General features: G+C 41.9%; 1 protein-coding gene across 2 annotated transcripts; it reads right to left on the minus strand.

Moving 5' to 3' along the window:
* Positions 1-144: 144 nt before the first annotated feature.
* Positions 145-11,479, minus strand: LOC106609031 (uncharacterized). Of its 2 annotated transcripts, none has more exons than XM_045722218.1 (9): positions 11,343-11,479; positions 8,770-8,915; positions 6,426-6,933; positions 6,045-6,189; positions 3,677-3,812; positions 3,280-3,400; positions 1,567-1,645; positions 1,214-1,419; positions 145-1,017 (listed from the first exon to the last, which is right to left on the minus strand). In XM_045722218.1, the coding sequence occupies exons 1-9, from the start codon at positions 11,362-11,364 to the stop codon at positions 953-955; spliced, it is 1,428 nt and encodes a 475-aa protein (XP_045578174.1). In that variant the 5' UTR covers positions 11,365-11,479; the 3' UTR covers positions 145-952. The 2 variants fall into 2 exon arrangements, with proteins under 2 accessions (XP_045578174.1, XP_045578173.1); XM_045722217.1 differs by lacking the exon at positions 11,343-11,479 and adding an exon at positions 10,592-10,664.
* Between the last annotated feature and the right edge of the window lie 1,590 nt (positions 11,480-13,069).

Raw genomic sequence — 13,069 nt, forward strand, 5'->3', positions numbered from 1 at the left:
TTTTTTAACGCAGTGTTATTCCAACATTGTTACTACCACATTACTGTAGATTGTATTGCATTGCTTTTCATAAAACATAATCAATTCATCATTGCTAAAAGTCAAACTGTTCAACTGTTCGAAACAGAATTTGTTTACTCACAGTTCTTCTGAGAATTTATTGCAGCAATAAAATTGTAACTCATCTAGGGGTAAAGTACAAGGCAGTCAGTGGGCTGTTTATTCTGAACAGCCATGTTAGAAATGAACACAAGCTAGATGACCAATGATGTGTATATACATCATTGGCTATGACCCTTGATTCAAATAAATGATTAAATTAAAATATTAAGACTTATTTAACGAAGGCTTTGAATATTCCCGTCTTTTCGAACAACACCTGAGATAAAAGGTATGACCTACATCTCAACATCATGCACACAAATGTTATCTAACTAAATGTCCCAGTTACTTGATCATGGCAGTCTGCTACAGCATTCCTCATATATGTATACCCTACAAAGGCAAAGTGCAATATCTGCTTAAAATAATTAACAGAAAAATCTCACTTCAAAGTCTTTTTCTGTCCAGACGTACAGCAATTTCTGGTACTTCATGATATATTCTGAATGACTGGGTTGTTCTTGTCAGGAAACTAAATGCCTTATTATCACATATTACACCAGGCCATTGCAACAGATCAAATCTTTTTTACCAAATTTGCACATACTGCACTTTACTTTTGCAGGACAAAAAAAAAACACAAAGAAAAAGGTAAACAGTTTGTTATTGTGTATGTTGTTTCATACACAGTGTATACAGGAGTATATCCAATATCTGTAGTCCTTTTCTGCAATAGGCATGTATTTCGTTAGTGAGCTAATGGCTCTTGTATGTAAACAATGGCAACCCAACAATTCTACTTCCCCTAAAATAAACAGGCAATGATGATGTTGGAGTGTTGCGTTGTTCATCATGCTCTCTTGACACGCCTGATGTTGCGCATCACCCTTGTAGACTGGTTGGTTTGCTTCATGGCTGCAAAAGACAGAGACATTTAGAGAATGCTTCAGACAAGGCCTAAATACATATTGCCATTCCTTTTCTAGAAAATCTAATTGATTAAGACCTACTATAAGAATGATGACCTCCAAAAGAGATCCCACTGAAGTTCTCTCTCCTCTAACATGAGTTACACATCATCTGCAAGGCTACACATCTTGAGGCCTCCTACCTGAGAAGTCCAGCTTGTAGGCCTGTCCGTTGACAGTGTAGGACATGGATCCATTGAAGTCCTGCTGGTACTGGTGTTCAATGTCAGCACTGTCTTTGAAAGTGTGCCAGCGCCCACTTTTCCCTCCAAACTGCCACTCTGGAGATTCACTCTGGCCCACTGGGGACATCTTCACTCTCTGGAAAGCAGACGTCACTCGACCAATTCTGTTCAATCAGAGAGACCGTTTCGTTTATCTCAAGTATAATATCAACACATTCAAATCAGCACATTCAAATAATGAGGGTTTTATCTACGGCACAGTCAATGTCTTCTCCTAAAGGGGCAATCCGTTCGATTGTGTTTGAACTTACAGATTTCCGCTTTGAGGTGGTTGGTAATTTGGACGACGGACAACTTTCCTCTTCCTCTTGCCGCCCACCTGTCTCATTTCTGACAAACACACAAACACATAATGAACAGAGAAATGAATAAGCAACGCAGAAAATGTTTATTCACATACTTTCACTTTCCCAGTTACGTTGAGTCTTTCTGTTTTGAGTGAGTCAGACTGGCAACCGCTTGGCATCAACAAGTGAAGGACATGGATCCGTTAGCGCGTACGGTCCAGTACATCCAGGAGCTCTATAACAGGCGGTGTATATATGTGTATTTATATATATACAGTTGAAGTCGGAAGTTTACATACACTTAGGTTGGAGTCATTAAAACTAGTTTTTCAACCACTCCACAAACTTCTTGTTGACAAACTATAGTTTGGGCAAGTCGGTTAGGACATCTACTTTGTGCATGACACAATACATTTTTCCAACAATTGTTTACAGACAGATTATTTCACTTAAAATTCACTGTATCACCATTCCAGTGAGTCAGAAGTGTACATACACTAAGTTGACTGTGCCTTTAAACAGCTTAGAAAATTCCAGAACATGATGTCATGGCTTTAGAAGCTTCTGATAGGCTAATTGACATCATTTGAGTCAATTGGAGGTGTACCTGTGAATGTATTTCAAAGCCTAGCTTCAAACTCAGTGCCTCTTTGCTTGACATCATGGGAAAATCAAAAGAAATCATCCAAGACCTCAGAAAAAGAATTGTAGACCTCCACAAGTCTGGTTCATCCTTGGGAGCAATTTCCAAACACCTGAAGGTATCACGTTCATCTGTACAAACAAAAGTACGCAAGTATAAACACCATGGGACCATGTAGCCGTCATATCGCTCAGGAAGGAGACACGTTCTGTCTCCTAGAGATTAACGTACTTTGGTGCGAAAAGTGCAAATCAATCCCAGAACAACAGCAAAGGACCTTGTGAAGATGCTGGAGAAAACAGGTACTAAAGTATCAATATCCACAGTAAAACGAGTCCTATATCGACATAACCTGAAAGGCCGCTCAGTAAGAAAGAAGCCACTGCTCCAAATCCGCCATAAAAAAGCCAGACTACTGTTTGCAACTGCACACGGAGACAAAGATCGTAATGTTTGGAGAAATGTCCTCTGGTCTGATGAAAGAAAAATATAACTGTTTGGTCATAATGACCATCGTTATGTTTGGAGGAAAAAGGGGGAGGCTTGCAAGCCGAAGAACACCATCCCAACCGTGAAGCACGGGGTTGGCAGCATCATGTTGTGGGGGTGCTTTGCTGAAGGAGGGACTGGTGCATTTCACAAAATAGATGGCATCATGAGGCAGGGAAATTATGTGGATATATTTAACCTCTTGAGGATACCCTAGGATAGGGGGCGCCACAGCGCATTTTGAAAAAAATTCGTTCCCATTTTCAACGGCCTACTAATCAAACTCAGAAGCTAGGACATGCATATACTTATTATATATGGATAGAAAACACCCTAAAGTTTCTAAAACTGTTTAATAGTAAGAGTAGTAATAGTAATAGTAGTAGTAGTAATAGTAGCAGTAATAATACTAGTAGTAGTAATAGTAGTAGCAATAGTAGTAGTAATAGTAGTAGTTGTAGTAGTAATAGTAGTAGTTGTAGTAGTAATAGTAGTAGTTGTAGTAGTAATAGTGTTTGTCTAAGGTTTCTTTCAGTCTGACTCACGTCTGAATTGGATCTCGAAGATATCGGAGCCGATGTTGAACGTAAGAGAACCGTTATGGTTGCCTTGGAATTTCTTCTCGATCTCAGAACTCTGGATGGGGCCTGGGTTTCCCTTGGAATCCTGAGAGAAAAAACAAACACTCTTTCTGTCACTCAATAATAGTTTCTGTGACACTTTTTCTCTCAATAGCATTACATGTCATATGATATTATGTTTCTAAGCTGAATTAAGACTGGAGAAGAGGATTCCAGAGTTCCAGAAGAGGTTTCCATGGTTCAGTTTACTTCCTGAATTGACTGAATTGAAATGGAATTGACCTCAACCCTGGCATGTTCCTAAGTTCTGCTTCTAAAGATAACGGTACACTTGGGGTTGTTGCCTTGTGTTCTGCTGTACCTTTTCTCCATATTTGGTCCAGCCTTTGCTAGTTGAGTAGAACCAGATCCAGTCTGTCTGCTGACCATCCAAACGCCTCACCCTCAGATTCTTCTTACCGCGGACTCTCATCGCCTTGAAATCAATACACACTGCTCTACAGAGAGAGAGAAAGAGAGACGGACGGACAGAGGGAGGGAGGGAGGGAGAGTGAGTCTCAATTACCAAAAGTATTCTTTCAAAGTCCTTGAAAGAATTTTGATCAGTCAACCAAACCAAAACCATATACACCACCGTTCAAAAGTTTGGGGTCACTTAGAAATGTCCTTGTTTTTGATAGAAAAGCACATTTTTTGTCCATTAAAATAACATCAAATTGATCAGAAATACATTGTAGACATTGTTAATGTTGTAAATGACTATTGTAGCTGGAAATGGCTTATTTTTAATGGAATATCTACATAGGTATACAGAGGCCCATTATCAGCAACCATCACTCCTGTGTTCCAATGGCACGTTGTGTTAGCTAATCCAAGTGTATCATTTTAAAAAGGCTAATTGATCATTAGAAAACCCTTTTGCAATTATGTTAGTACAGCTGAAAACTGTTGTCCTGATCAAAGAAGCAATAAAACTGGCCTTCATTAGACTAGTTGAGTATCTGGAGCATCAGCATTTGTGGGTTCGATTACATGCTCAAAATGGCCAGAAACAAAGAACTTTCTTCTGAAACTCATCAGTGTATTCTTGTTCTGAGAAATGAAGGCTATTCCATGTGAGAAATTGCCAAGAAACTGAAGATCTCGTACAACGCTGTGCACTACTCCCTTCACAGAACAGCACAAACTGGCCCTAACCAGAATAGAAAGAGGAGTGGGAGGCCCCGGTGCACAACTGAGCAAGAGGACAAGTACATTAGAGTGTCTAGTTTGAGAAACAGATGCCTCACAAGTCCTATATATATATATATACACTGCTCAAAAAAATAAAGGGAACACTTAAACAACACAATGTAACTCCAAGTCAATCACACTTCTGTGAAATCAAACTGTCCACTTAGGAAGCAACACTGATTGACAATAAATGTCACATGCTGTTGTGCAAATGGAATAGACAACAGGTGGAAATTATAGGCAATTAGCAAGACACCCCCAATAAAGGAGTGGTTCTGCAGGTGGGGACCACAGACCACTTCTCAGTTCCTATGCTTCCTGGCTGATGTTTTGGTCACTTTTGAATGCTGGCGGTGCTTTCACTCTAGTGGTAGCATGAGACGGAGTCTACAACCCACACAAGTGGCTCAGGTAGTGCAGCTCATCCAGGATGGCATATCAATGCGAGCTGTGGCAAGAAGGTTTGCTGTGTCTGTCAGCGTAGTGTCCAGAGCATGGAGGCGCTACCAGTAGACAGGCCAGTACATCAGGAGACGTGGAGGAGGCCGTAGGAGGGCAACAACCCAGCAGCAGGACCGCTACCTCCGCCTTTGTGCAAGGACGAGCATGAGAAGCACTGCCTGAGCCCTGCAAAATGACCTCCAGCAGGCCACAAATGTGCATGTGTCTACTCAAACGGTCAGAAACAGACTCCATGAGGGTGGTATGAGGGCCCGACGTCCACAGGTGGGGGTTGTGCTTACAGCCCAACACCGTGCAGGACGTTTGGCATTTGCCAGAGAACACCAAGATTGGCAAATTCGCCACTGGCGCCCTGTACCTCTTCACAGATGAAAGCAGGTTCACACTGAGCACATGTGACAGACGTGACAGAGTCTGGAGACGCCGTGGAGAACGTTCTGCTGCCAGCAACATCCTCCAGCATGACCGGTTTGGCGGTGGGTCAGTCATGGTGTGGGGTGGCATTTCTTTGGGGGGCCGCACAGCCCTCCATGTGCTCGCCAGAGGTAGCCTGACTGCCATTAGGTACCGAGATGCTTTAGTCCAGGTCTGGGAGGAGATCCCTCAGGAGACCATCCGCCACCTCATCAGGAGCATGCCCAGGCGTTGTAGGGAGGTCATACAGGCACGTGGAGGCCACACACACTACTGAGCCTCATTTTGACTTGTTTTAAGGACATTACATCAAAGTTGGATCAGCCTGTAGTGTGGTTTTCCACTTTAATTTTGAGTGTGACTCCAAATCCAGACCTCCATGGGTTGATAAATTGGATTTCCATTGATTATTTTTGTGTGATTTTGTTGTCAGCACATTCAACTATGTAAAGAAAAAAGTATTTAATAAGATTATTTCTTTCATTCAGATCTAGGATGTGTTGTTTAAGTGTTCCCTTTATTTTTTTGAGCAGTATATATATAGTATATAAAGACAATGTATGTAGGCCTATCTGGCTCTGAACTACACTAATACCATCAGGTCTACTTCCTCTTCTTACCCGAAGGGGGTGTTGTAGATATTGATCCCCTTATTGTTGGGTTGGGAGTACTGTGCCTCCAAAATGTGATCGTTGGCTATGTCCTTCCAGCTATGTCCATCTTCCAACTGCCATTTGTAGGGCCCGCTAAAGACACGCTGAGCCTCTGACAGGGAGGCACAAAATGAAAACAGGTAAATTACGCTCCCAACACGCTCATTCATTGCATACATAAATATCTCTGTTCATGGTCACAAACATATTAGCTTGATTTGGCCATTGTCCATTTTCACTCTTGGTCAATTAACATTTCTAAACGTTTCAAGCTTTATGGATTGAATTGAAGCAAACTTGTCGACTCCCTCCCTCCCTGACCGTATTACAGCCTAGTGCACGTCTCACCTCTAGATGAAGACCTTTCCCTGGCCCGGTCTCCTCCTCTCCCTCCAGATGAAGACCTCCTCCTTTCTCTCCCACCTCCTCCTCTCCCTCCAGATGAGGACCTCCTCCTTTCTCTCCCACCTCCTCCTCTCCCTCCAGATGAGGACCTCCTCCTTTCTCTCCCACCTCCTCCTCTCCCTCCAGATGAAGACCACCTCCTTTCTCTCCCACCTCCTCCTCTCCCTCCAGATGAAGACCACCTCCTTTCTCTCCCACCTCCTCCTCTCTCTCCAGATGACCACTTCCTTTCTCTCCCACCTCCTCCTCTACCTCCAGATGAAGACCTCCTCCTGTCCCTCCTCCCACCACCTCCATTCCTGTCAGAGGAGGAGCTGGGGTGCTTGAGGAGACACTTGGCTCCATAGCGACGGTTGCCTCTCAGGGCATATTTGCAGACGTGTCGGTAGTGGCATCTTTTCCCATCCCGGCAGCAACCACTGTTGTAGTACCGGCAAGGCTCTTCCTGATCCTGATCAAATATAATATAATCAATCAAACTGAAATAGATATGAGCGCATGAATTACACAGAATATGCAGTGCCTTCAGAAAGTATTTAGAACCCTTGATTTTGTTACGTTACAGCCTTATTATAAAATAGAATTTTAAAAAAATCCCTCAGCGATCGACACACAATATCTCATAATGACAAAGCGAAAACAGGTTTGTAGAAACTTTTGCAAATGTATTACAAATAAAAAACAGAAATAAGGGAAAGGGGGATACCTAGTCAGTTGTCCAACCAAATGTATTCAGTTGAAATTCCGCATTTAACCAATAACCAATTTACATAAGTATTCAGACCCTTTGCTATGAGACTTGAAATTGAGCTCAGGTGCATCCTGTTTCCATTGATCATCCTTAAGATGTTTCTACAACTTGATTGGAGTCCACCTGTGGTAAATTCAATTGATTGGACATTATATGGAAAGGCACACACCTGTCTATATAAAGTCCCACAGTTGACAGGGCATGTCAGAGCAAAAACCAAGCCATGAGGTCAAAGGAATTGTCCGTAGAGCTCAGAGAAAGGATTGTGTCGAGGCACAGATCTGGGGAAGTGTACCAAAACATTTCTGCAGCATTGAAGATCCACAAGAACACAGTGGACTCCATTATTCTTAAATGTAAGAAGTTTGGAACCACCAAGACTCTTCCTAGAGCTGGCCGGCATAGCCAAACTGAGCAATCGGGGGAGAAGGGCCTTGGTTAGGAAGAAGATAAGAGAACCTTACAGAAGGACAACCATCTCTGTAGCACTCACCAATCAGGCCTTTATGGTAGAGAGGCCAGACGGAAGCCACTCCTCAGTAAAAGGCACATGAAGCCCGCTGGGAGTTTGCCAAAAGGTACCTAAAGACTCTCAGACTATGAGAAACAAGATTCTATGGTCTGATATAAACAAGATTGAACTTTTTTGCCTGAATGCCAAGCGTCACGTCAGGAGGAAACCTGGCACCATCCCTACGGTGAAGCGTGGTGCCAGCATCATGCTGTGGGGATGTTTTTCAGCGGCAGAGACTGGGAGACTAGTCAGGATTGAGGAAAAGATGAATGGAGCAAAGTACAGAAAGAACCTTGATGACAACCTGCTCCAGAGCGCTCAGGACCTCAGACTGGGGCGAAGGTTTACCTTCCAACAGGACAACGACCCTAAGCACACAGCCAAGACAACGCAGGAGTGTCTTCGGGACAAGTCTCAATGTCCTTGAGCGGCCCAGCCAGAGCCCGGACTTGAACCCGATCGAACATCTCTGGAGGCCTAAAATAGCTGTGCAACAATGCTCCCCATCCAACCTGACATAGCTTGAGACGATCTGCAGAAAATTATGGGAGAAACTCCCCAAATATAGGTGTGCCAAGCTTGTAGCGTCATACCCAAGAAGACTCAATGCTGTAATCGCTGCCAAACGTTCTTCAACAAACTACTGAGTAAAGGATCTGAATACTTACGTAGATGTCATATTTCATATTTGAAATGTTTTATACATTTGCAAAAATGTCTAAAAACCGGTTTTTGCTTTGTCATTATGGGTATTATTTGTAGATTGAGGAAATTATTATTTTTTATATATGTTAGAATAAGGGTTAGGGTAAAACCATCCGCTAAATTACCATATTATATGATATCATATTGTTCACACTTTTATTTTTAGAAGGAATTATATTGGGTGACGTTTGTAAAGTTGAACAGTTCATTTGTACAGGCTATTTGATTTATTTTTTACGCAAAAGGTTTCATTTGAGCCCCAGATCGAAACGACAAAAAAATAGGATGCTTGATATTTTTAGGGGCTTAGTTCTGACCTGCTGACACTGGGCTGAGGTAGATGACGTGTGCCTCTGCCTGGGTCCTGCTGCATCACTGTCTGATTCCTCTTCTGTAGCACTGCTCTCAGAGTTACTCTCAGAGCAGCTGATGTCCTCCCGGTAGCTGCTCCCTTGACTTGGGTCTGGACAGGGAAAATAGAATAGAAATACAATAGAATAGAATAGAACAATAGGAAATAGAAGAGAAGCTGTGATTACAGTGTGATATTGGACCAGTGTGATATCAAATTGTGTTTTGTACACTGTAAAAAAAATCCTGTAATTGTCACAGTAAATAAATGTATAATCAACAGCAACAAACTGTAAATGCTGAATAGAGTAGGTTACTGTAAATTACATTGCATTGTGGGGAATTTTTTTTACGACTGGGAAATATTTTAAGTATTTTGTACCGTAAAAAATGCTATGTAAAAACACAGTAGCAGTTCACTTACACAATACATTTAATATTTTATTATTTGTTAATTGGTACCAGTTTTGTTATTTTATATGGATTACTTTGTTTTTTTGTATAATATAAATCAGAAAGGCACATCATACAAATGAATAATTTTCCATTGTTAAAAGTAAACCACAAAAATAGGAGCTACATGTAAAATGCAGGCCCCTTGTGGAAATTAGGAGAATTGCAACATGACTTAGCCTGAATTCTAACAACTCTCCTCCCCATACTATAGATTTCAGTACCAGTAATGGTGCTGTCAATGGATTCCAGCCAGTGAGTTGCGGTGAACACAAGTGGACAATTTGTGAATTCTCAGAAGACAAGTTACAAGTTGCTCCATGTTTCAGCTGTATTTGTGTGTGCATAATATGAGTGAATATTTTCAATGTGATGTACACTGAGTGTACAAAACACTAGGAAAACCTGCCTTTTCCATGACATAAACTGTCCAGGTGAATCCAGGTGAAAGCTGTGATTTCTTATTGATGTCACCTGTTAAAGCTACAATAAGTAACTTTTTTGGGGACCTGACCAAATTCACATAGAAATGTGTGTTATTGTTCTGTCATTCGCATTGAAAGCCAGTCTAAGAAGCGGTAGATATGTTCTATGTGCACTATTTCTATGCTTCCCCGTTCTTAAGTGATTTATTTTTTTTACTTTCGGTTTTGTACACCAGCTTCAAACAGCTGAAAATACAATATTTTGGGTCATGGAAAATATATTTCACAGTGGTTTAGATGGTACAATGGTTCTCTACACTATACTTCCTTGTTTAGTCACATAAGCTATTCTAATTTTAGCAACCAGGAAATGGCAGAGCAATTTCGGCATAGTGCATCTTTAAATCCACTTCAATTAGTGTAGATGAAGGGGAGGAGACAGGTTAAAGAATGATTTTTAAGCCTCGAGACGACTGAGACATGGATTGTGTATGTGTGCCTTTGAACAGGGTGCCAAGCGCACCGGTTTGAGTCTGTTAAGAACAGCAACGCTGCTGGGTTTTTCACGCCACCACCCAAAGGACATCCAGCCAACTTGACACAACTGTGGGAAGCATTGGAGTCACATGGGCCAGCATCCCTGTAGAACGCTTTTGACACCTTGTAGAGTCCATGCCCCGACGAATTGAGGCTGTTCCGAGGACAAAAAGGCATCCAACTTAATATTAGGAAGGTGTTCCTAATGTTTTGTATACTCATTGTATGTTACATGCTGTCGGGGGGAGAACTCTGTAAGATAATTATGTGCGTTGTCATTACTAGCTTACTAGCCAGTTAGCCAGGCTAACTAGCTACCTTTCCCCTGTGTCCTACACTGTGTATGCCTTACCTGTTTAAAGGTCTTACTCACATCGGCTGTGGAGAGCGTGATCACACAGTCTTCCGGAACAGCTGGTGCTCTCATGCATGTTTCAGTGTTATTTGAATCGAAGTGAGCATAGAAGTAGTTTAGCTTGTCTGGTAGGCTCATGTCACTGGGCAGCTCTTGGCTGTGCTTCCCTTTGTAGTCTGTAATGGTTTGCAAGCCCTGCCATTAACCGACGATCCGTATGATTCGATCTTAGTCCTGTATTGATGCTTTGCCTGTTTGATGGTTCGTCGGAGGGCATAGCGGGATTTCTTATAAGCTTATGGGTTAGAGTCCCGCTTCTTGAAAGCGGCAGCTCTACCCTTTAGCTCAATGCGGATGTTGCCTGTAATCCATGGCTAGCTTCGTATAGGCATGGCTTCCTTGTTTTTAGTCTACCAGTTTGTCTATCCTGAGCATTATAGGACATTGTTATGAATTACCGAAATGAAAGTGAAAGCATGTTAGAACTCCCTAGAAACAAAATCCTACTATTATAGTAACTTTACCATGAAGACTATACCTGAGAACAAAGTAAACATAGAAACGTGAGTTTTATATAAAACGCCTAAATTAACTTTAACGTGTTGTCAAGTTGGCTAGAACCTATTGAATCAAAGCCGTCAGTCTGACACGAAACAACAACAATTCACGCATCATACCGCTTGATATGAAACATAAAGGGAAGGGAATAAAACAAAAATAAAACATTGTAAGAAAATAATCTAATCAGTTCATATTTAATGCGCCTTACCATTTACGCTGCTGGACGCCATGGGGAGAATAGTAATAGCTTTCGTTTCCCAGTGGAGCTTGTTCAATCATTTTACATTAGGGACAGATCGTAATTTACGGGGCAGGGGTTGTCAAACTTTTTTATTTTGCTTTGGGGAGGGTTGTGTGTGTGTGTTTTTTATTGGGCACAGGGGATGGTAGTGTGTTTTTTCCTAGGTTTACATTCACTCTTTTGCATTTTTTACTATATAATTCTTCCATCCTAGCCAATGTCCCCATCTGCTTGCATGCGCCTCCCCTATAAACAAGGTGTTTTGGTACTTCCCTTATGCACTACCTTTTCCTTGCACTAACTTTAATTATAAACTGGGTGGTTTGAACCCTGAATGCTCATTGGCTGACATATCAGACCGTATACCATAGGTACGACAAAACATTTGTTTTTCCTGCACTAATTAGGTTGGTAACCCGTTTTTAATAGCAATAAGGCACTTTGGGGGTTTGTGGTATATAGCCAATATACCACAGCTAAGGGCTGTGTCCAGGCACTCCGCAACAGCCCTTAGCTGTGGTATGCCATATACCACACCCCCTTGTGCACTTTGTCACCAAAGCCCCATATACCACCCACCACTGCGACCTGTATACTCTCGTTGGCTGGCCCTCGCTTCATATTCGTCGCCAAACACACTGGCTCCAGGTCATCTATAAGTCTTTGCTAGGTAAAGCCCCGCCTTATATCAGCTCACTGGTCACCATAGCAGCACCCACCCGTAGCACACGCTCCAGCAGGTATATTTCACTGGTCACCCCCAAAGTCAATTCCTCCTTTGGCCGCCTTTCCTTCCAGTTCTCTGCTGCCAATGACTGGAACGAATTGCAAAAATCACTGAAGCTGGAGACTTATATCTCCCTCACTAATTTTAAGCATCAGCTGTCAGAGCAGCTTACAGATCATTGCACCTGTATATAGCCCATCTGTAAATAGCCCACCCAACTACCTCATCCCCATATTATTTTTTTTTTTGCTCCTTTGCACCCCAGTATCTCTACTTGCACATTCATCTTCTGCACATCTATCACTTCAGTGTTTAATTGCTAAATTGTAATTATTTCGCCACTATCGCCTATTTATTGCCTTATCTCACTAAACTTACTTAATTTGCACACACTGTATGTAGACTTTTCTATTGTGTTATTGACTGTACCTTTGTTTATTCCATGTGTAACTCTGTGTTGTTTGTGTCGCACTGCTTTGCTTTATCTTGGCCAGGTCGCAGTTGTAAATGAGAACTTGTTCTCAACTGGTCTACCTGGTTAAATAAAGGTGAAATAAATAAAAATAGTCACTTCACCCTTACCTACATGTACAAATTACCTCTAACCTGTACCACCGCACACTGGGGGTACCTCGTTATTGTTATGTTATTGTGTTACTTTGTATTATTTTTACTTGAGTTTATTTGGTAAATATTTTCTTAACTCTTCTTGAACTGCACTGCTGGTTAAGGGCTTGTAAGTAAGCATTTCACGGTCAGGTCTACACTTGTTGTATTCTGCGCATGTGACAAATAAAGTTTGATTTGATATGTGGATAACACAAAATTCGTCCTAAATATGTACCTGAGCCGCTAGCTAGACTGTGACCCGCTGCATATCTTACAGCTTTAGTAATTAAACGTTCTGATGTAGGCAGTGTCACTTGCGAATGTGAGGTGAGGAATGGTAGTATGTGGTGCGTGTGCA

This window comes from Salmo salar, chromosome ssa07, assembly GCF_905237065.1.
Source record: "Salmo salar chromosome ssa07, Ssal_v3.1, whole genome shotgun sequence".
Classification (NCBI taxonomy): Eukaryota; Metazoa; Chordata; class Actinopteri; order Salmoniformes; family Salmonidae; genus Salmo; species Salmo salar.